The sequence below is a fragment of the Phalacrocorax aristotelis genome, chromosome 7, assembly GCF_949628215.1.
Source record: "Phalacrocorax aristotelis chromosome 7, bGulAri2.1, whole genome shotgun sequence".
Taxonomy (NCBI): Eukaryota; Metazoa; Chordata; class Aves; order Suliformes; family Phalacrocoracidae; genus Phalacrocorax; species Phalacrocorax aristotelis.
The window spans coordinates 43545742-43566817 of record NC_134282.1 but is presented as its reverse complement, the minus strand read 5'-3'; the positions used below and the strand labels follow the sequence as shown (position 1 = coordinate 43566817).

The following is a 21076-nucleotide window of genomic DNA, read 5'->3' as shown; positions in this document are numbered from 1 at the left end:
ACTTTTGTTTTTGTTTTTGAAACACATCTAAATAACCTGTATAAGCAATTCACTTCTACAGAACTGTAGAATTTCGTTTTATAAAACAGGTATAAGGAGTATAATAATTTTTAAATTAATAGCCTTGTATTGCTTCATGAATGGGAGAGTAAGGGGACAGCATAAAAGAATTACAGCCTAGTAGTTTCCCATGAAAATGTTGCAGAGTGCAGGTACGCAGTTCAGTTTATTTCTCATGTACTTACAACACAGAGTTACAATAACTTTTTCTGTGGAGATAAAGCGCTGGATTAAGATACTACATTTTCCATCCTGGTATCCTCTGGCAGTGTAATTAGACAATAAGATGGTTTCATGCTCTGATACCACTGGGGTACAAAAGAGGTCTAGGTTCAGGACCTGGTCCTTGGTCAATATATAAAGTTTACAATTGTTCCAGATAGATTATTTAAATATAAGCATCGATATACATAGATATGTTACTGATTTGTATACATCAAATACACATCCCTGAAAGCAGTCTTAGGAAGGACTGGCAAGTATGCAATTCACCTACAAAACAGGAGAGGTATGAAGGCCACAGAATGGAAACAAGGAAGTAAGGATTATTTTAAGTTCTTAAAGATTCTGACCTCAATTTGAAGCCTGTTATGAATGCAAATTAATTATATCATAATTGTTCTATTATTCAGTATTATTAGCAACCCTACTATATGCATCCAGGATCTATTCCATGTGTGCCAGTGCTCATGACTATATGATATAATCATGAGCAATAATACACAGGAAATACTTTAAATAGTAACTTGTTCACTTCCACCAACATTTTCCTAAAAGAAGAAAAAATACTGATAGTGACAGAACTACTTTCTCAGGAACGGCTGCCCAGTGCATGCTTTATGGTATGATCATGTATTTATCAATTCAAAACCAGAAACACAAGCTTCATCTACACCAGTCTTTAACACCAGTTAAGGGAGAGCAAACAGGCTTCATTTTAATGATGCTGTAACCATCCAAATTGTTTGGGTTTGTAAGAGCTATTGCCTAAAAAAGAAGACTTTTCCCTAGAATAAAACCTGGGTTATTTAGAGATGACTCCAAACCAGCACAGGTTAATCTAAAATAGTGAGTGATCTGCTACTTCTATCATCTTAGAAACAGTTCAATCAAAACCCAAAGTTTTGCTCTATTTTAAGTTAAAAGTTAGAAAGAAAGTTGTGACAATCAATTCTCTCACTTGCCACTCAAGGTTCTGGGGAAGTATTCTGGCAAGACTTCCACTTGCGCTACTTATTAATACATAAACTTCTATATAATACAAACCTTGTACACTAAACCCCACCATTTCATATATGCTTACCATCTTGCGTGTTTTGACTAAGGATCTGAGAGCGGAGCTCCTCCAGGCTAATTCCCAGGCATTTACAAATTTCCTCTGTGCTGTAAGGCTCAGGATGTAATACCTCCTCAACAATGGTCAGCATTTCCTCTAGGCTAACTCCTAGCTTGGTTTGCACATCATGGAGTCTCAATGTTTTTTCCCAGTCCAAGCCTTTTGACTTTGACAGAAGCTAAAATTCAAAAAATAAAACAGAAAACATTGTGTCTTCCTGTTTAAAACTCTTTAATTGTCCATAAGCACCTTTAAAACCCATTTGCTTTTTTCACTTCTTAATTGGGAACCAGTAGAAGCTACCTTCTATCAGTACACAGCAGATGATTACTATATTTATTTATAAAAGGTCTGTGAATGACAGATATTCTTCCCCCAAATCAGATATTGTCTGTAAAAGCCCTACTGGCATTATTTGTGTGATATCAAATCAGTCATTTATCCTTTTCCATGGACGTTGTTCCTTCAAGCACCTACTAACCTTTTATAACTACATTCAGGAAATTGCTTATACAAATGCTACGATATTGTAACACTAAGAGCCCCTAAAAAGTCCCTCTGTACTGCTAGAATTTGGTCTAATATTTAAAGCTGTTTGACCTTTCCAATATGCTCCTAATTTTCTAATGAACATTTGAGGTTGTCATTAAAACCCTTTCTCATAATAGCCTTAAAATAAGAAAGCAAGCATAAGATTTGTGCAGAAGAACTAACTGTAAACTTTCTCAATCTCTAGAGTTTAAAGTAAATTTTAAGTACATTCGTTTACCATCCAATTTAAAGGAAGTTTTGAGCCTTATGGGAAGGTTACAATGTGTTAGTTAGAATCTGCTTGGTTCCTTCGTGATTGTTATGATGCTAATTAGTTATAGATATATCTGTTTTTCCCTTGCCAGAAAATGATGTCATACTTCATGTATCTTTGTGATGTTTTTGCAGTTGTCAGTAGTTACTTCAACCACCAGAATCCTAAAAGGAAATATGTCAGAGGCTTTTCTCTGGAAGGTTGCTACATGTGTTCATGCTCTCATGTGCCTAATGAAAATGGTTGAGGAAAGCAGCTTTCCTCATAACGTGGAATATTTTTAATGTCATTAATTACAGAATATTAAGTGATCATGTGGGATCCTACTGACATACCACCTTTAATTTCAACAGATTGCTACAGAGTAAGACACAGATTAGCACATACATGCCAATCTTGTTTTACTGTATTTATAAGCACATGACATATGTCCAATTCTGTACCATTTAAATTGAGATTAAAGCTTCCAAGTATGCCAGATCAGGTTGTATGTTTGCAGAGAGTTTAAACCAGTGCAGCAAGACCAAGGAATGAAACCCTTTTCCTATTCAACTCAGTGTTAAAACCTCTTGTCATCAGTGGCAAGATTTCACCCAGTGTGTTTTGTTATTCTTTTCAATAAATGCTGTTTTTGAGTGAGATTGGTTTGAAATCACTTACGTCTCAATTCAGCAAAGCTGCTTAACTTCCTGGGTTAAAAAAATCATGGGATTTACATATGTGTCTGAGAAGTATTTGCTTTGCTTTGCTTTGTGCAAAGTCACAGCATGAAATGTAAGCGGAAGATCTGCTGCCCAACTATCTGCTGTAGATTCTCACCCTCCTGCTCTCCTCAAACAATGCTTTTTGCAGGGGCTTTTCCAGTTTTGCTTTATTACAGTATATAAAAATTAACTACTTTTGGTGCCATCTAGTGACTTGCTAAGATTTATGTGAGGCTGAGAGCAGAAAAAACAAAATCCAATCAAAATCCAAATCATATGACTATGTCCCCATCTAAACCACAGTTTTGTATGTTCACTGGTAGAGAAAGAAGCAGCGCACTGTCCAGTAGCTAACGCAAAAATTAGGGTGAGAACATTTTCCTGTCAAAGACTGATTAAGTCACTTCCAGCCTCCTTTTCAAAGGCTCTAAGTACCTAGAACTCAACAGCCTTTATGTAATTGTATTTTAGCATACTTATGGATAAATTAGAATAACAATTTTGCTTCATTCGTTCTACTTAAATACTTAGTATCTCTTATGTTGGTACATGTTTTAAACCTGCTTCAAGGTGCTAAATGAATGGAAATTTTTTTCCTTATACTTTAATCCTAATGTTCAGCATCCCCTAGATTTTATTACCAAAAGTTAAACAGAACTAAGAATTTACAAAAAATAACATTCTATATGGCAACAAAAATTTTTCTGTTTCCTTTTTAAATAAATAATCCCCTGTAGAAATATGTTGTGTATTGTCACATCTGTTCCCATTTCTATACTTCAAGGGAGATGCTGTATTTTAGATGAGCTAACTATGCTGGCGTTTTCCAGGTTAAATGTTCCAAATGGAAACTGAGCCCATCAGGCCAGCAGGCAGGGCTTTGTTGGAAAGGTCCATACTGCTTATAGAAAAGTTTCAATTCTAACATTACTGGGAAAAATGTTATGGGCAAACAGAAATGGGTTTTGAAAATAATCTAGCTGCAGCAGCTCAAATTGTAATGGACACAGAACAGAAATGGGAAAAAAATCCCATCTATTAAATGTATAAAAGTAATCCCAATACTGATCCCACAGTTGGATATTTTCTTGATGTTCTCTGACTAGATGGATTAAAGATGTGGACATCATCCAGCTGGCTCTGAACTGCCAGGATATAGCATCTGTAGGCTTTATTGTCCTTTATTGTTCCACACAGGCACACTAGAGAACTGTAAGTAACTGAGAGAAAACATACTTAGTAAATGATGGAACAAATATAAATAAAAGGAAGCCTGACTAAAAGTAAGTCTAGGAATACTCAGCCGTTGTAGAGCAACATCACTTTCTTATACTTTACATTTCTATAATGTCATCTGAGCATCTTTCCACATATAACAAACATCAGTTGATTAACTATATGGCATTCCAGTTGCAGACATTCTTGGCAGCACTCTACAGCTGACAGTGAAGTGAACCACACATGGCGAAGCAGGGGAGATCACAGCATTCACTAATGCTCAAATTCATCCTGCAGCACCAACTGTGCGACTTTTCTGAAGTATGAAGTACAAGTTAATTTCCTTTGGAATTGTGAGTGTTCTGCAGAACATAAGTGTCTTTAAACATGCTGTTTAATGGAGTACAGGAAAGCACTCAGAGGCTACAAGAAGAAGAGGGAAAGAAAAAAAATACCAAGCAAAAGAATGACTGTCCAGAAGGGAAGGGAAAGGAACAGAACCTGATAAAGATAATTTTGTGACAGTGATCAAGAGCTCACTTGCTGTAGAACAGACTGACATCAAAATGCTCTACGCTAACGCCTGCAGGGATATGTTGTGTTGGCATCTTTACTTACATGGAGCTTTCTCCATGGAGGCCCAGCATGTTATTTCATAGTTCCATTAGCTTAATGGTGCTTTAAAGACTTCCCTGCTTCCACTTACATACCTGCCCTCCTTCACCCCACTGTGACCTGTTCCTAAACACAGTCTTTTCCTGGCTCAATGTATTTTTATAGTGTGTGCAACTTTCCATCTGGGTAGCACATGTTTAAAAATAGACAGGTGTATGTTGTTAGTCTCCTTAAAATCAAGCATCTGCTAAAGGTACCTTTTTAGACATGGCATCATAGCTAACAGGAATGTAACAAAAAAAAAAGTAATCTTTCCTTACTACATTTTCAATTTACTGCACAGGACCAATAATTTATAGCAATTTAGAAAACTGTGATTCAATTAACAGAATCTGCTATACATAAGAATACTTTTAAAAGTCTTACAATTTCATGCACTCATCGTAGTTTGCCTCTTAGTATAGATCATCTGTGAAGGCTCTCTGTTTCTCATGCAAAAGAAGCTCTTCCTAAAATACATACTTAATCAATTAACAATCCTAAATTAGAGGTTTATCAGTTATACCAGGACCAACACACAGAGGGGTCCTTATCTTGATTTTCCTAATGACACAAGAATCTTTCCATTAACTTCTTGACAGCAGCTTTAACTACGGTCATTGGTGCTCTTATTTTTACCATATCTTATAGACACCTAAAATGCAGCTGTGTTCTTCATACTTGAGTTTAAAGCCCATTTAAAAAGTCATCTGAAGTTCAGCTTCCCTCTTTGAAAAAACCTCAACACAGTATTTTATATTATTATATTTGCCAGTATCTGATTATCTCTTCAACTATTTTTTTTTAATTTAACATTAACTATGATACTTTTTTCATTGAATGCTCAAAGTACTTTTGAGTATTGCTCAGATTTTGGCCAAATGTTTTGTGGCAAGTTGTTCCTGCAGTTTTTAAAACTTTCATCTAGACTTCGTGACCTAAATTCTGTTCTTCCACACAGCACACTTAGTTATAATTGCAGTGAATCCTTATGCTTACTCCTCACTTAATCTAATCAAAGAAGAATTCACTGTTTTCCTATAACAAACTCAAATCAAACCCTACATCTACATATTCCTAAATGTATGGTCTACAAAATCCAGAATTAAAGCAGAACTTAGATTTTTTTTTTCATGTTTCAATTCCATACATTTTACAGATAACTGCAAGCTGTAAACTGGCAGCACAATCTAAATGTTGGGTTTTGATTCAAGCCTCTTTTTAAACTTCACACTGACATAAATGCTGCTATTCAGCATTTCCAATATTACTTCCAGGCCTCCAACTAGTAGCTTTGATGTCCTCTAAATCCTAGAAAATACACATCTATTGCCATATATACATGTGACCAAACTGATTGCTTTCCATTATTTGTCATTATTCAGCTTTAATTAGAAGCAGTCTATCTTATTAAATGAGAATATTTTTTTCTGAAAAATACTTATTTCCTCCATTGAAATATACTACAAAATAAATGGAATAGAACTACATCACATAATCTTCTATATAAGGGCACAGTCCTTGCACTTCCATTAAACTCATCAGGAGTTCTGTTTCTGCAGAGATGGACGTGTCTGGTTCTGGAAAGAAAAATGCTCCTTAAAGTAGCACCTAGCCAGGTGTTAAAGACACGATTGGTCAGAAGTGGAAAAAAGCGCACATATTTAGATGAAGGTTCATCAGAGTTTGACATAAGCCACACATTACCTTTGTAGCCAGACGACACTCCATTACCCTAATATTGTAATGAGAAGTTGCTGCTTTATTCATTTCAACACAACTGTTAGCAATAACAAACACTGCTCCAGTTGGAAGTCTAACATCAGTAGCCCTCAGAGGACTGAACTCTATCAACTTGGCCTATTGAAAGAAAAATGAATGGTTAGTTTTAATTTAGTACTAGCTAACAGTGCACTTAGTTCTATAAATCAAATGCAAATTTGCATGTGTTTTCTCTCGAAAATCCAGGGACAGTTAAGGAAAAAAACCTGACATGAAACAGCGAGAAAAGGGGTTTAACCTCATTGGCCAAGTTACACATACATTTCAAGCCTTTCCCTTGTAGCTGGATTTTTAAATGCTTCCATTAAGTCTTTGGGTTTTTTCAGCATTTCACAGAACCCCACCCAACCTATTTTTCTTGCCTGTTTAAGACAACAGTTTTTCTTTGATCTACAGAGAAGTACCAGGCCTGGCTGAAGCTAATGGTGCGTGCCACTAGAAAAAAGGGGCTTCACATTCCCTTCCCCTTCACCAACACCCACCTCCCCCTTAGTTTTCTGATTTTCCACTAAATCAAGATTACTTCACTGAGGTACAGAATAGCACTAAAATCTTAGGACTGACTGGAGACAGTGATCATATTACATATGGACAATCAAACACAGAAATTAGATAAAACTATATGTAAAAATGTTAGTTACTACCTCCTTCCAACATAAGAAACTCTCTTGCCTCACAGATGCCTTACACGGGCTGCGTAAGATGTTCCCAACATTTTGTGACCTTTTAATGGAATAAGCTAGGCATCCATTAATTAAATAATTCAGGATGTAATGTAATCAAGAGATTAAATTCACATCTGGTTTTTCATTGGGATAAGTTGTAAATCATGTGCCCTGCTTTGGCTTCTTAGAATACACTGTAACTCTGCAAGCAGGGACGTCTTACTGGTTTTGGCACTGTGCACCCCAGAGAGTTCCTTGAGCAGCTAGAGTGCTAAATAAACAATGACAAATTTGCTTGTACATTATGTACAGCATGTGTGTTACTCCCTGCCACTGAGATTCTGGACCACGTCACAAAATTACTATCAAGACAGACAAGCTTGCTTACATTTAAATATACCATCTAAGAACTGCTACATTAGATCAGAATCTACCACTAAGCTGGTCCACTGTCCTGTTTCTGACAGTAGCCATAAATGGGTATTTAGATGGAATATAAAAATAGGACATATACAAAGCAATCTTTTTTACGTATATTTTTCTAGCTTCCCATAAGCAAAGATTACGGTGGTTATACTTACAGGGGAAGACACATCAGACTATTATGTTTAATAGCTACAAATAGGCTAATACTCTATCAGTGTATCTAAGAATGTCTCTTTTGAACCCTTTTTAAACTTTTGCTTTCCGCAATGTACAGTATTTCTTAATTTAACAATGAATGCTTTGGAAAAAAAACCCAGCAAACTTCCTTGTTTGTTTTTAACAGGCTGCCTGCTAATTTCATTGTGTTTCTATTAGTTCTTCAGTTATGAAAAACATTGAATTCTCGATTTACCTTCTCTTACCCATTCAGGGGTTTTACAGAGCTTCAAAGTATCACCCTCAAAGATACTTGTTTTCCAGGCTAAAAAGTTTTAAATCATTCAGTCAATGCTTGTATAAAAAAATAGTTCTGATCACCCTCAGTGGCCTCTACTGTCCTTTTCTCATTTTAGTTTTTTTTTTGAGATGGGAGGCTAGAACTCCATTCAGCTGCAAGTACACTGAAGCAAGGATATTTTCTGGTTTGTTCACAATTTCTTTTCTAATCTTTCCTAACATTTTCTTTGCCTTTCTGATCACCATCTCAATATGTCAGAAAAGCCTCCACTTACATGATCATCTGCATGTATGCCAGGAAAACATGCTGCTTCCTTCAGCATTCATGTAGCTGTGTGTTTACTACTACCAGTGTAGGTGTGAAGGAAAAGTACAGAGTAGGTACAGGTGATGTGAAATTGAAAATACATGTGTCTGATGCTGGACTTAAATGTTTGGTGTAATTCTAGGAAATAGTTTATTTTCTGAATAAGCTTATCCAAGATATGGCATTAAGGAACAAAAGCTGTAGAGACATAATATCACAATTATAAGCAATAAAGGTCATAAAACGCTACATTAATTTCAATAGAAGTATTGTGACAGGTTTTAGGTTTGAACATTCGCAGTCCTGTGCACCTTCTGGGACAGTGGATGAACTCCACTGTAAATTCCACTGCAAGCACTCATTAATAACTTGGCAGGTCCTGATATCATTGCTAGTCCACCTTCTGTCACCACGTTTAAGACAGCTAAATGCCTTTCTACATCAGAATCCAGCCACAGAATTGTCTGGAATTAAAAAAACTGGGGGGAAAAAAGTCTCCATTGTCTTTGTAACTGGACCTGGCAAAACTTCCTAGAACTGTTTGGTTATAAGAAGTTTCAAGAAAGCATTTTTGTAATAATTATCCCATTTGCACTGAATACAAGGCATACCGACCATTCAGATTTCATTATATGGGAAACATTCTAAGTTCAGCAATGAACTAGCCAAATAGCATGGAACCTAGTACTCTTCTAGACCACATCTTTCCCCACATCTCTTCTTTCCTCCCTCTTGCCATTTCTCATTTTCATTACCTTATTCCTTCAAACTTGTCATACTTGATTGTACGCTATTTTATCCATACAATTTCTGTGTCATTTGCATACCAACAGTGCTTATACTGCTTACAAAGGTATTCCAGTTTCTTGTCTTTCTGCTAGGTACATATGAGGATATTTTTTGTTTACATAAATTAATATTACATTGTTAGTTTAGATTACAAAGATCTACATACAGCTCCTTCTTCTGCCAGAAAAGAGATTGACTGGTCCATTCCTCCACCTTCTGTGCCAATATAACGTTCACTCTTTGTGCAAATTTCTGCAAGTTCCACCTGAAAAAACATTAAGATGAACCTCCAGCCAAGGTTAAAGATGATATTCAGACTAGATACAAGGAAGAAATTCTTTACAATGATGGTGGTGAAACACTGGCACAGGTTGCCCAGAGAGGCTGTAGACGCCCCATCCCTGGAAACATTCAAGGTCAGGTTGGATGGGGCTCTGAGCAACCTGATATAATTGAAGACGTCTCTGCTCACTGCAGGGGGGTTGGACTAGATGGCCTCTAAAGGTCGCTTCCAAACTAAACCATTCTATGATTCTATGTTACTTTTACACTGCTTACGTATGAACTAGTGAGAAAACAAAGGAGATAATGACAGAGCTCTGAAACCATTGTCTCTCCCACACCAAGTAGTGTAAGCTGGTATCCACTAGGATGCTACATGGCCCCTTTTTCCTTTTGTTTTGAAGCAAAATATAATCAACTGTTCAGCCGCCACTGGACCCACCATAACCCGACGCTTTTCAGGATATCCTTGTTTAGACAGTTAATTCTTGTAGCTGGCCTCCTCTCACCTTCCTCATTCACCTGACACTCCTCCATCCCAGTAGACAATACTTTGTTGATTTATTAGTTGAATCCATCTATATGTGCATCTTGGTAGCTTACGGAAAAACGGCAAGTTGTTACTGTGTACTATTTTAAGGCACTGACTCCATAATCAGAAATTATGTATTGAACCTAACTCAGAAACTCCTTCTCACTGTAAATACTCTAATCAGTGGTGCTTGTCATCTCTCCTTGAGATACTGTACTCTGTCTACACTGTTTATCTGAGCTAATTTGTAACTATATGCGATTTCCATTCTTTTGTGACATTTTTGGCATATCTTTGTGCATTCTGATACCTGAAGGTCAGAGGATACTATGGGAGGGAGGAATATCACTATCATAATTGCCAAAAATAATAATTTACAGTAAAGCTTTCAGCCATCAGGCAAAGTCAAAACAGAACACCAGACAAGCCTTGCAGTGCAGTTGAAGAACATAGACTAGTCAAAAGCAAGTAGATCAAAAGGAAAGCACCCATGTCCCCACACTATGACCCCTACCAGTTTGTTTTTCTAAGCACACGGTAGCCACAGGGAAGATGGGAAAAGAACTTTATAAAAGCTGCAGCCCATTTTTCAGTCTGGTGGCAAAGTCAGATTCAGATTCCACACTAAGGATGTAGCATCACAGGACTGAAACAAGCTCACCAGCAAAGCAGGGACATTAGCCAGCACACAGCTGTAAAAGGCAGCAGGCAGTAAATCACCATCCTAAGAGAAAGGTATGTGCAGGGTGCCTGCCTGCTTGCTGGCTCAATTTCTTTAATGGCACCACAGAAAGCTGTAAAATTGGTGCTTGTAGTTAAGTAAATGCACCAACAACCAATTTACTCGGCTCACAGTGCAGTAATGGCCAATAAGCCTTAGGCTGATAAGCAGAAGTTATCAAAAGAACGTTAACAAAGTTACTCTAAAACTATGCAGACTGGATCTCTTTGAATCAAACACAGTAAATGACCACTCGCAAGAGAAAGACCATTAATGAGAGAACATCTAAAGTACAATCAGCAAAAGTACTTTCCTTTTCTGTGATGCCTTTCCTATGTGTATTTTTAAAATGAGCTGAAATAGAGATAATGCTGCTTTTATTTTTCTTGAGAAAGTATAGGAACATCACACATTCTGGTGTTCGTTCTTTTTATCAAAAGCCATCTCCCAGTGCCTGGCTTTTGCTGAAGGTGAGGTTAATAAAAATTAATTTTTCCTCCCTTATCTCACATTCACTCCAAGCAGTCCCATTTCCAGTTGAACCTTAGACCTCTTCATCCCATCAGTGAAAGTTTAACATCCAGTCACCACGTTTCCCTGCTCCCCAAGTTGGAAATAATTATGAATGAAATGTTAATGAATGTAATGATGCTTCCCCCCCACCCCCATTTAATGCTAAAATACTCAAGTGACAGCTCCACAGAAAAGAGAGAACAAACCTCCACACACAGCAGCCTCTAGATGCTCACTCCTTTCTACACATGAAGGCGTGCCTATTTACAATATCTGTTGCTGGGATGTGGAAATGCTGGCGTGTTTCAGCCAGTTCTGCTGAACCTGCCTTTCGCCCGTCTGAGAACAGAGCCATACCACATCCCTCTTTTTTGTAGCCACTGGCAGGAGCCATCAGGCTGGACTTCATGAATATTATTCACTGGCCGCAATAGAAACTTCTCCACGCTGGCTGCAAAGACCATGCCAGCAGTGGCTCATGCACGCTTAAACAGGAGCTGCGGCTGTGCAAACCTGGCCTGAAGTACAGCTCCTGAGGTACTCACAATGTATGTTCCACTCTTGGGCACAGCTACCTGAGGTATTACTTCATCTGCAGTTGCCAGATAAGGCTTTGCAAAGTCAAAAATTAAGGATTTCACCCCTCGCTTAGTCTGGCTGCATGTCATCTCCATATACACATCAGCTACCACTTGATTGCTTAAATCGTTTAGACTTTATGAGCCTGGGCTTATTAAATAAATATCAAGAGAAGTCTCGCAGAGGAGGAATGTTAACAATTAGGACAGTGCCACTCCCCTGTCCCTTTACACAGTCTGGTGAATTGTGCCTGGTTAAGCATTGGGCCTTGCTTCGTCCCAGCTCACCAGCTGTCCAGCTGTGTATGCTGGGCTTACAGTGCTGTTCAAGCTTGAGCAACTTTTGTTTTGAAACTCAGCAAGGATTGGCAGGACCACCAAGTAGTAACTGGCAAGGGTTGAGAAGAACCGTCTCCACAAGACAGCCCAAGGCATCCCTGAAACATTATTTGGTTTCTAATTTAAACAGGCCCTTCTGACACAGGCTGGCCTTCTAATACTAGGATGAGAAGCGTGTGAATGGAGAGGAAATCGTCATCTGTATAGAAAGCAGTTTCTACTTACTATTGAGAGAAATAGGCAAGTGTTTGCCTTTTTTGCTAAAATGAGTGAAAGGGCGAAGTTCAGAGGAACGGAATTGTAGCGTTGGAAACAAATGTGAAGACTAAACTGGAGAGCCTTGTGCACATATTTGATACTTGGAAAAGGATGGTCATATGACTGAACAGTGAACTGAGCATCAGGAGGTCTGGGCTCAATTTCTAGCTCTGCATTAAGTTTCTTGTGATTCAGGGGAAGTCCCTTTAATTCATTATGGCTCCATTTCCTCAATAAAATGAGAACTATCTTCCCCCTCCTTGTAATTAATAATTACCACTTGGGATTCTTAGATGATAATGCTATAAATATGTGTGACTTCATTACTAGAAACTGAAAAAACCCCACATTTTGCTAGACAAGTTCTCTGACTTTAGGCTTCCACAGAAAGCACCTCTAAGGTAAAAATTCGCTAGAATCATGAAGTAAAAGGAAATACCTTTTTCCTATCTCAGAGCAATGCCTTGTTTCCATTCAACTTGCAACACTCAGAAACTCTTTAGGGCAAGGACTGTCTCAATCATCTGTTATTTATATTTCTGTATGCCTCACCTGTGAACGTACATTGCTTCACAGATCCCAGATGTCACTGCGCCATTTGGCAACATCTCAAACATTATGTCTGAACAAGACGTAGCCATGCATGACCTTCCTCCTGGCTGCACTGCAGTTCCTGCAGAGAAGTAACTCAGACCGTTCTCATAGCCACATTTAGGGGAGCTGTACCCCAGGCTACTCCACAGCATCACATGCCAGCCACATAGGTTAGAGGAGGCCTGCCACTCCTTGGTAGGGCTCCAAGTACAACTGTTAGGCATATAAAATAAATTTCACCCCTGTTGAGTTCTGCAGGAGTCCTAAACAGGCATTCTTGTAGAGCTAGGTGAAGGCAGACATTTGTTCTTCGCGAAGCACCATGAGAAAGATGGAGAAAGAATAAATCCCATCTGCACATCGATTATACTTCCATCCCATGTATTCTGATCCGTACGAGAGATCGCTTAGAGCCAACCACAAAACACAGCTAGTTCTACGCACCCAAGACTCATTAGCATGGTTTTTCCATCCCTAAAGCAGTATTTCGAAAACACTAATAAATCATAATTTAAGTCTTCATAGAATTTAACATACTTTAAAAGCATTCCTATAAGGCTGCTGTTATCTTCAATTTAGAGCCATCACAGATATTTACATGATTTGTTCAAAGTCATGTGAATCAGTCGCAAAGCTGAAATGAGAAATCAAAAACCTCCCTATTTCTAGTATTGTGGCTTATTTCTCTGAAGAATATGGTCTCAGGGAAACCTTTGCAGGGTGGGTTTAAAATCTTTTTAAGATGACGGTAATGAAAAGTAGAACAAAAAGATACCAAAATCAAAGTAAAAATGGGTCTGAACAGTAGCATTATGACTGTAGGAAAAAATTACTTAATCAGATGAATCAAAAATTTTCTTATCCCAACTGTTCTGTCACCCACATATGCTACTGCCCTCTGAATTTCTGCATTATTGTTCCAGGAAGTTGTTCCAACAGGATTGGCTAAACCAAGTCATCATTTGTAAATAATAACTAGCATGTGGACAGTAAGTCCTGAGCTACCATCTACACTATTAAACAAGCAAAGTGATATATTTAATGTTAGTGCTTAAGAAGTAAATCTTAAACAACAAGAGATGTTTCCTTTGATCTCTCCCCACCCCCCCGCTAAAAAAACCAAAAGAATCAACCAACCAAACCCCAGCGAAGAAAAGAAGGGAAGTGTATATAATGCCCATGAGTAAGTAAGGGGTTGTCAGCTAGCTACAATTCATTAAAAGATTTGGGTCAGAATAAAAATATAGAATATATTAACATAAAAGCAGCCTTTGAGGGTCAAACCAATGCCACTTCTAGTTCTGTATCTTGTACCTGAAAGTGGGCTTTTAGTATGGACCAAAGGCCAAGTATAGATGATACTTCCCCAGAACATTATTTTTTGATACAGAGCTGCCTGAGCTGAATGTGAATTCTGCACACTTAGTTACCGGCAATGGATTTCTTATATATGAACTTGTCCAGACTCCCTTTTAACTCATTCAAAATGTTAACATGTAGAACATCCAGTAACAAGGACTTTTACAACTTACCAGGTGAAGAAGCATCTCTTGTTGCTGATTATTAACATCCACCTGACTAGCTTCATTTAGTACCTTCTGCCTCTTACAACGCGAGGGGCAATGAACAATTGATTCCTATCCACTCCATCAGTTACATTAATCATTTTATGGACCTCTATCACTTCCTCCAAGTGCCTTTTTCTAAAGACTCCTAGCTTACTTTTATGGCAGTAATTCCGTACCTTTGATCATCCATGTGGCTTTTCCCTGAATCTTTTCCAGTTTAACTGTCCTGATTGGTAAGAAAGGAGACAGGCAGACTTACACCTTTTCTTGGACCACCTTACAGAAAATGTCACTGTACCTTTTGCTATTTTTATGTTGATAAATGAGCCACATAAAATGTGTGTTAATTAGTGTTGACATAGACATATGGCAATGCAACCTCAGCCAGCTCAGCGCTACATTCCACCTCTTTCACTGAGGTTACTGTCCTGACACCATAGTCAACAGGAGAGATTACGTGACGATGTCAGCCACTCCTGTGCAAAGTCCCTTTGTTTAACTGCTTTGCAGCGGCATAGCTGAAGCAAACTGTTCCCTTTTGCTCACTGTAGAGAGATCTGTAAAAATGAGCAACTGTAAGCAGGGAAGCTGGGATGGAAACTTAAATATCTAAAGGTAGTCTAGGAATATGCTGAGCTATTTCATACAATTGGTCTGTTCAGCCTCTGAACACGGAAGAGAGGAGCATAACATGGCAGCAGTGGTATCTGGTAGGTGAGTTAAACCTTGAAGTCTCCCTGGTGATCTGTCGAAAAACACTAAATATTGCAGCCTTTGAATGCCAGACCCAATGTGATACATACAAACGCAAACAGTGCTTTTATATCTGTTGGCAAGTACATATGCCAGGTTGGCTGTGCTTCCATGGGAGATGGTTAGTATCAGTGAGGTACGTGATACATTAAGTTTAACATTTCTGTTGTTTTTTTCAACAATATATTAAATGAGACTATTCATCATTAAAACAATACAAAGCAACATCATTAGGAGTAGAATCTCAGGGCATACAATTCACTCACTTGCCTAATAAGCAATTAAGCATTAAGAAATTTATGTGAAGTAATAATCTATTTAAGGAAGTTGCTGTCTCTCAAGGATTTCAAAACTGAACTCTTAGGTTTTAGACAACTTCCGTTGGAATGTTTGGAAAAAATCTAAAACTAACAATGTACAAAATTCAGGCTGTTCAGAAGCTTAATTCTAAAGTCTGCTCAGAATGTATCCTGCTGCAGGAGGCAGTGCTTACTAGTTTGTCTACCAGGCAATTGGCCCCCACGTGCAGACTGAGGCTAGCCTTTGATCTAAGAGCTCTACTAACTACCTCTGCTTTTTGTTTGAAACAATTTAAGGTTCTCCCTGATAAGGAGCAAGCCAATCTTGGGTTACAAAGCAAGAAATTACTACCACTTAAAACTGTTTTATCTTTGAGCCACAAGATTTCCTACCCAGCATGCAGAAAGTCTAATCTGGGAAATCATATTAGTGGAGATATAATTTAGTCTGACAAAGAGGGGTTGTGATTTTTTATTATTAGTTGCCTTATGTATAGATACTCTAGATGGAGAGATTTCTTGTAATAAGAACCCATCAGTAGCTCTGCATCATGTTACCTTGTTTTGGATTTTTAATGGAAAAAGTGAGTTTTCAGTAAAATTATACTTTTCACTAGTACGTATTTTTCTCTGTTTACTTTTCAATATGAAACCCCTAAAATTCAGGTTTTGATTTTCAGCTGAGTATTTCTGGTCTTTTAAAAATGATGAAGAACTGGTAAAATAATATTTTTCTGTTTCCAGGCATAGTCCAACATTGTATCAGATTTGGCCATACACCCTGATACTTCAGCAGCATGATAAATTACAAACCACCCAGTACAGCTTATTTGATTCTCTATTGCCCCATCATTTATTGTAGTTTCTCCCAGTTTGATGTTATTGGTAATGAACATGAAGGCCTAAATGTGCAAAGGTATTTAGGTAGTTGAGGAATAATGAAAGTGAACAGAACTCTTCCTTACCAAAAATTTCCTCAAAATAGACACCTAAAGAATTATCTGCGTGAGAACAGATAAGTGAGTTTCACCTTTATTAGTCCCCTTGGCTCACAAAGAGGCAAAGGGCCAACTGCTCTAATTTTCACTCTTGCAATGAATCTGGACAGTATGTAAACTGTGACAGAATTTGACCCTATATAACTGTCACTGTAAATATGTTCCACCCCAGTGATCGATCCCTTTCAATCTCACATAGACCTTTCAAGAATTAAATTTGTGTAAGATTAAACCCCTTAAAAGAGTAAGACAATTAGTGAGTAGGAGACAGGCAAATATTTGTTAGCAAAACAGAATTAGTGTTGCTTAGTATTTTTTTGGAAAAGCTCACCCTTCATTACTCAGAAACCTGATATATGCAAATACAGAATGACAGCAGCCAAAATAATGCAACCTTCTCTATAAAATGATAGTATTAAATTACACCTGCCTCGGTGGCTTTGTGTAAGTTCATTTTGGCCAAAGTTAAATGTGCTAAATTTTCTATATATAACAACACAGAGTGGTGATAATTAATCTTTAAAATCAAAAACCAGTTTTCTTCCTGTTTTAAATTTTATTGTTCGTGAAGGGAAGCTCCATCAAGAAAATACATTCAGTAATATGAGTTATTTTTAGACTGTCATTTTCAGTGCTCCAATGCCAATTCATTAACATTCTGGCCAGTTTAATCTGAAAAGTCAGACTCAGACTGCTGCTTCCCTTTACAACAAACAATGTTGGTCATTTTATGGCAAATTTAGTGTAGATTTTCTATTAAATTCTACAGGGTTTGGTTCACAGCACACAGGACTGAAAACGGAGAAGAAACATTGATAGATAAAGAGTATTTTACAGTAAGGAGAAAACATTCTCCATTGCTTAAGGCATATTTAAAGTCGAGTTAGATGTTAAGGCTTTTTTTTCAATCTGTGCATGTTTTATACACATGTACATATGTACGAAAAGAACTTCTGAAATACAAGGTGCTATGTGTCATTCATTAAGGTATAAAATGATGCCCAAATTTTGAGGTTATTTTTACCACCAGAAATGTCCTTATATCTTGTCCTGACTAGGAATAAATTGCTGAAAGTTACCATCTGCTTCCAGTTTGCATACAAAATCCCAATTAGCTAAACTTCATATATGTTTTGCAAGGTAATTATGCTTACTTTTTTCCAAAATGGGAATATATTTGTCAGATAGTATCTGGATGTCCTCATAAGCACAGCAATCTTAGCTTGACTTCGTCTGCCCTCTAACATGCTCAAATAGAAGGTTATCAATTTGGTTGATTGGAGATTACGGCCCTTGATTACCGCTACTCCAAAGTACTCTGTTTCCCCTTGATTATAAACACACATAGTCAAACTTAACAAGTTAAAGAACCCTGGTTTTTAATTCCACAGCAATAATGGAACTTTAACATTTCTCAATATTAACAGTACTTTAAAATACAATATCTATGTACCATTTTTGTGTAAGCAATTTGAGTTTCTCATATAAATAACCCGAGCGTGCATCTATCAGACATTTTTGATGCAGCAATATTATAAAATAATCCTAACCAGTATTATCAGCACATATTATTAATTTTGAATTCACAATATCAATATGAATACTCACAGATTTTCTTGCCAGCTAGATATTTAAGCCCCATTGCACATCTGAAAACTTATAAGGAAGTGGTAAAGTATTCAGTTAAAGCCCTTTCCTTATTTTATACAGGCTTTAGAAACGAAGTAGAAGGGATTCCAGTTGGCCTATCTATTCTCCCACTAAAATCAATGATGTTACCAGGTACTGTAACTGTTTAAATACATGACAATGTTGCATGTTTTGAAAGCCCCACGCTCAAATTCGTCTGAGCCATAGTTTGAGAAAATTGAAGCCAATGGACACTGTGCCATTAAGGATTAGATTTAGGTCCTTTATCATTCTGTCTGACTTGGATTTTTCTCAGTCTAGATAGAGCCAAATATAATTCAACTTCCTATGCTCAACATTTCACATTAAATTAAATAAACCCTATTCACTTTTGATCTATTTTTCCCAATAAGTATGTGCACAGCTGCCCAGCCTCGAGCAACAGAAGAAATGTTAGGGTGGCTGAACAGAACTTAGTACCACAAGATTTAACATTTGGACAGCAACACTATCATCACATCTTTCAAGTAAATCTAGTTATTCAAAAGTACTAAGTGATTTTCTGTACTCATTAATTCCTACTATGAAATACAAAGCTGGGACAATTTAGAGCATTATTCTATTTCCTTTACAAAAAGTATCTTCTCCTGATGAAAAGTTGTACAAAAGATTGATTTTGTAACAGTAAAATAAAAATCACTTTAAAATCAAAAGCTAATACTGAGCATTGCTGTTCTTTGAGCGATGCCAACACAGTCTTAGACTGGTATCCTGTTTGGAGGAGAAAAATGGATTCTTTTTAAAGATCGCATTCTAAATTTTCCATCTTTTTATTTGAATGCTCTTGCACTGCTGCAACTGGTTAGCACAGCACATCTGGCTGAATTGTCTTGGACTGGTATTTTCCCTAAACTATTGTGTATGTGTGTGATGGGTTTTTTAAAAAAATATTGTATGCAAACTGAAACAATGCCCTATTGCAGACTGCTACACACAATAATTAGTGAGAGCATTTTTTTTCTGATTCTGTTTTCAACGTCAAAAAAGTGCTATTTTTAAAGCAAGCCACCGTGAAATTCTAGCCATGCTTTTACAATATTTTTAATTTTGGGGTTTTTTGGCTCTTAATCTCATAGGCCCAAACTTCACACTGGAAGCGTTATAAGAGCTCGAAATTTCAGCGACTTTTACTCTAGAGTTACTATTTTAAACTTACATTTATCAGGAAAAAGAGCATAAAACTCAAATATTCTCATAAAAATAGTTTCACAGACACAAAACAGATAAATGTTCCATTCAGTAAAAGGTCAATTTTTCATAACTTTGGCTACAAAAGCCCTACAATTCAGCCAAATTTGATTTGAAAGCCAAAAGTTTCTATGTCCTGCTGCTACAGACCATCGTATTAAGGTTTTGCAAAGTCCATCAGACTAATAAGGGGCAAAAAGTCAATTTTTCTCATAAAATTATTGTCATGACCAAATATTGTTACTTTTAAAATCTATCATTTACAACTTTCGCAACTCTCAAGTATCTGGGGAAAAAAACCCAATATGGAAGGGAGAGGTAAACTGATATTTCTTCCTTAAAAATAAACACATAAATATCCAGAGGCCTAAAAATGCAAGGTCCTGGTTGCCTTCTAGTAGAAAGAATCTGGAAAGCCCCTATTTCTGGTCAGCTAAGAATTCCCCTGCCATGCGGGAGCTCCCAACAGATACAGAGCCAGCATTACTGGATCCTGCACAGATACCACTTGACACCAGCACAGGATGCATTAGGAGCTGGAAAGAAATGGCCAGAGCACGTTTTATACTTCTGAGGACTCACATACCTAGATTGCTCTAATTTATATTTAGACTAGGTCTGCCTTATACAAGGCAGTTCTGCGAGGCTAAGCATAAATTCAGTGCAACAGAGAATTTGGATTTAGCTAGATATAAGAAGTCTCTAATGCTCAATCATAAATTAGCCAAGAACACTGAATTTGTTTTTACTGTCCTGTAAGATTTGGGGAAACTTAGAGCCCAGACAAAAGTTACCAGTCTTCACAGCTGTCATCCTCTGTCTTAACCACCACAACCAGGTGCCTTGGTCTATGCAAGCACAAAAAACCTCGGATATGGTCTTAACTGTGCTCCTATGTTGGCTATTGGGAATTCTCATCTGTACATTAATTGCTCATTTTTCATCACAACTGCAAAATATTTGGCTGCATACAGCAGGATTTCCTGACAAAAATGTGCAATTGTGTCTCTTGTGTTTGTCCAACTATATTTGAGACACAAGATTAACTTTCAGCACATTTTCCAAACAGCAAACAGAAGAGCTTGGGTTGATTGAACAGGACACATGAGGAGGAGGAAAGATATTCAGTGGAGTCTCTGTATTCCTTCTGTTCCTCTACAAGTTTCTATGAAAATGCCAAAAGGAGTTTTGCACCTTTCTTTAGAATAGGTCTGGCGTAATGCTGGCCGGTACTCCATGTATAAATTCAGCTCAAGCTACACGCTGTATCATTTCTTCTCTGAAGAAAGCTGTGCAGTACTTCTTGGAATAATGAAAACCTGGCTTCTGGTTTTCCAGATACAGATTTCAACTACCTAGTAAATTTTGGGCTTTCTGACCTCTGTCAGTTTTAATGGATTTTGCAGATACCCACTTTCTGAACACGGGCACTCCAGTGATTTTGATCAGTAGTTCCCAAGCTTAGCTCATTTGATTACCACCATCAGAGATGGTGCAGACCTGTGATAAGACCATCTATGCAAAAACAGAAGCTTCTTGCCAGTCCAGGTACACATGTACAA

At 37.5% G+C, this 21076-nt stretch overlaps 1 protein-coding gene across 4 annotated transcripts in view; it reads right to left on the bottom strand.

Annotated features, from left to right (window-relative positions):
• Nucleotides 1-21076, bottom strand: part of GALK2 (galactokinase 2) — a 49606-nt gene that overhangs the window by 14688 nt on the left and 13842 nt on the right. For 3 of the 4 annotated variants that reach the window (XM_075100422.1, XM_075100426.1, XM_075100424.1), the window contains 3 exons: nt 9369-9467; nt 6485-6637; nt 1364-1574 (listed from right to left, as the gene is read on the bottom strand). In XM_075100422.1, the coding sequence (XP_074956523.1) occupies nt 1364-1574; nt 6485-6637; nt 9369-9467 (463 nt within the window). The remainder of the gene's footprint in view (nt 1-1363; nt 1575-6484; nt 6638-9368; nt 9468-21076) is intronic. The other variant, XM_075100425.1, reaches the window with a different exon arrangement.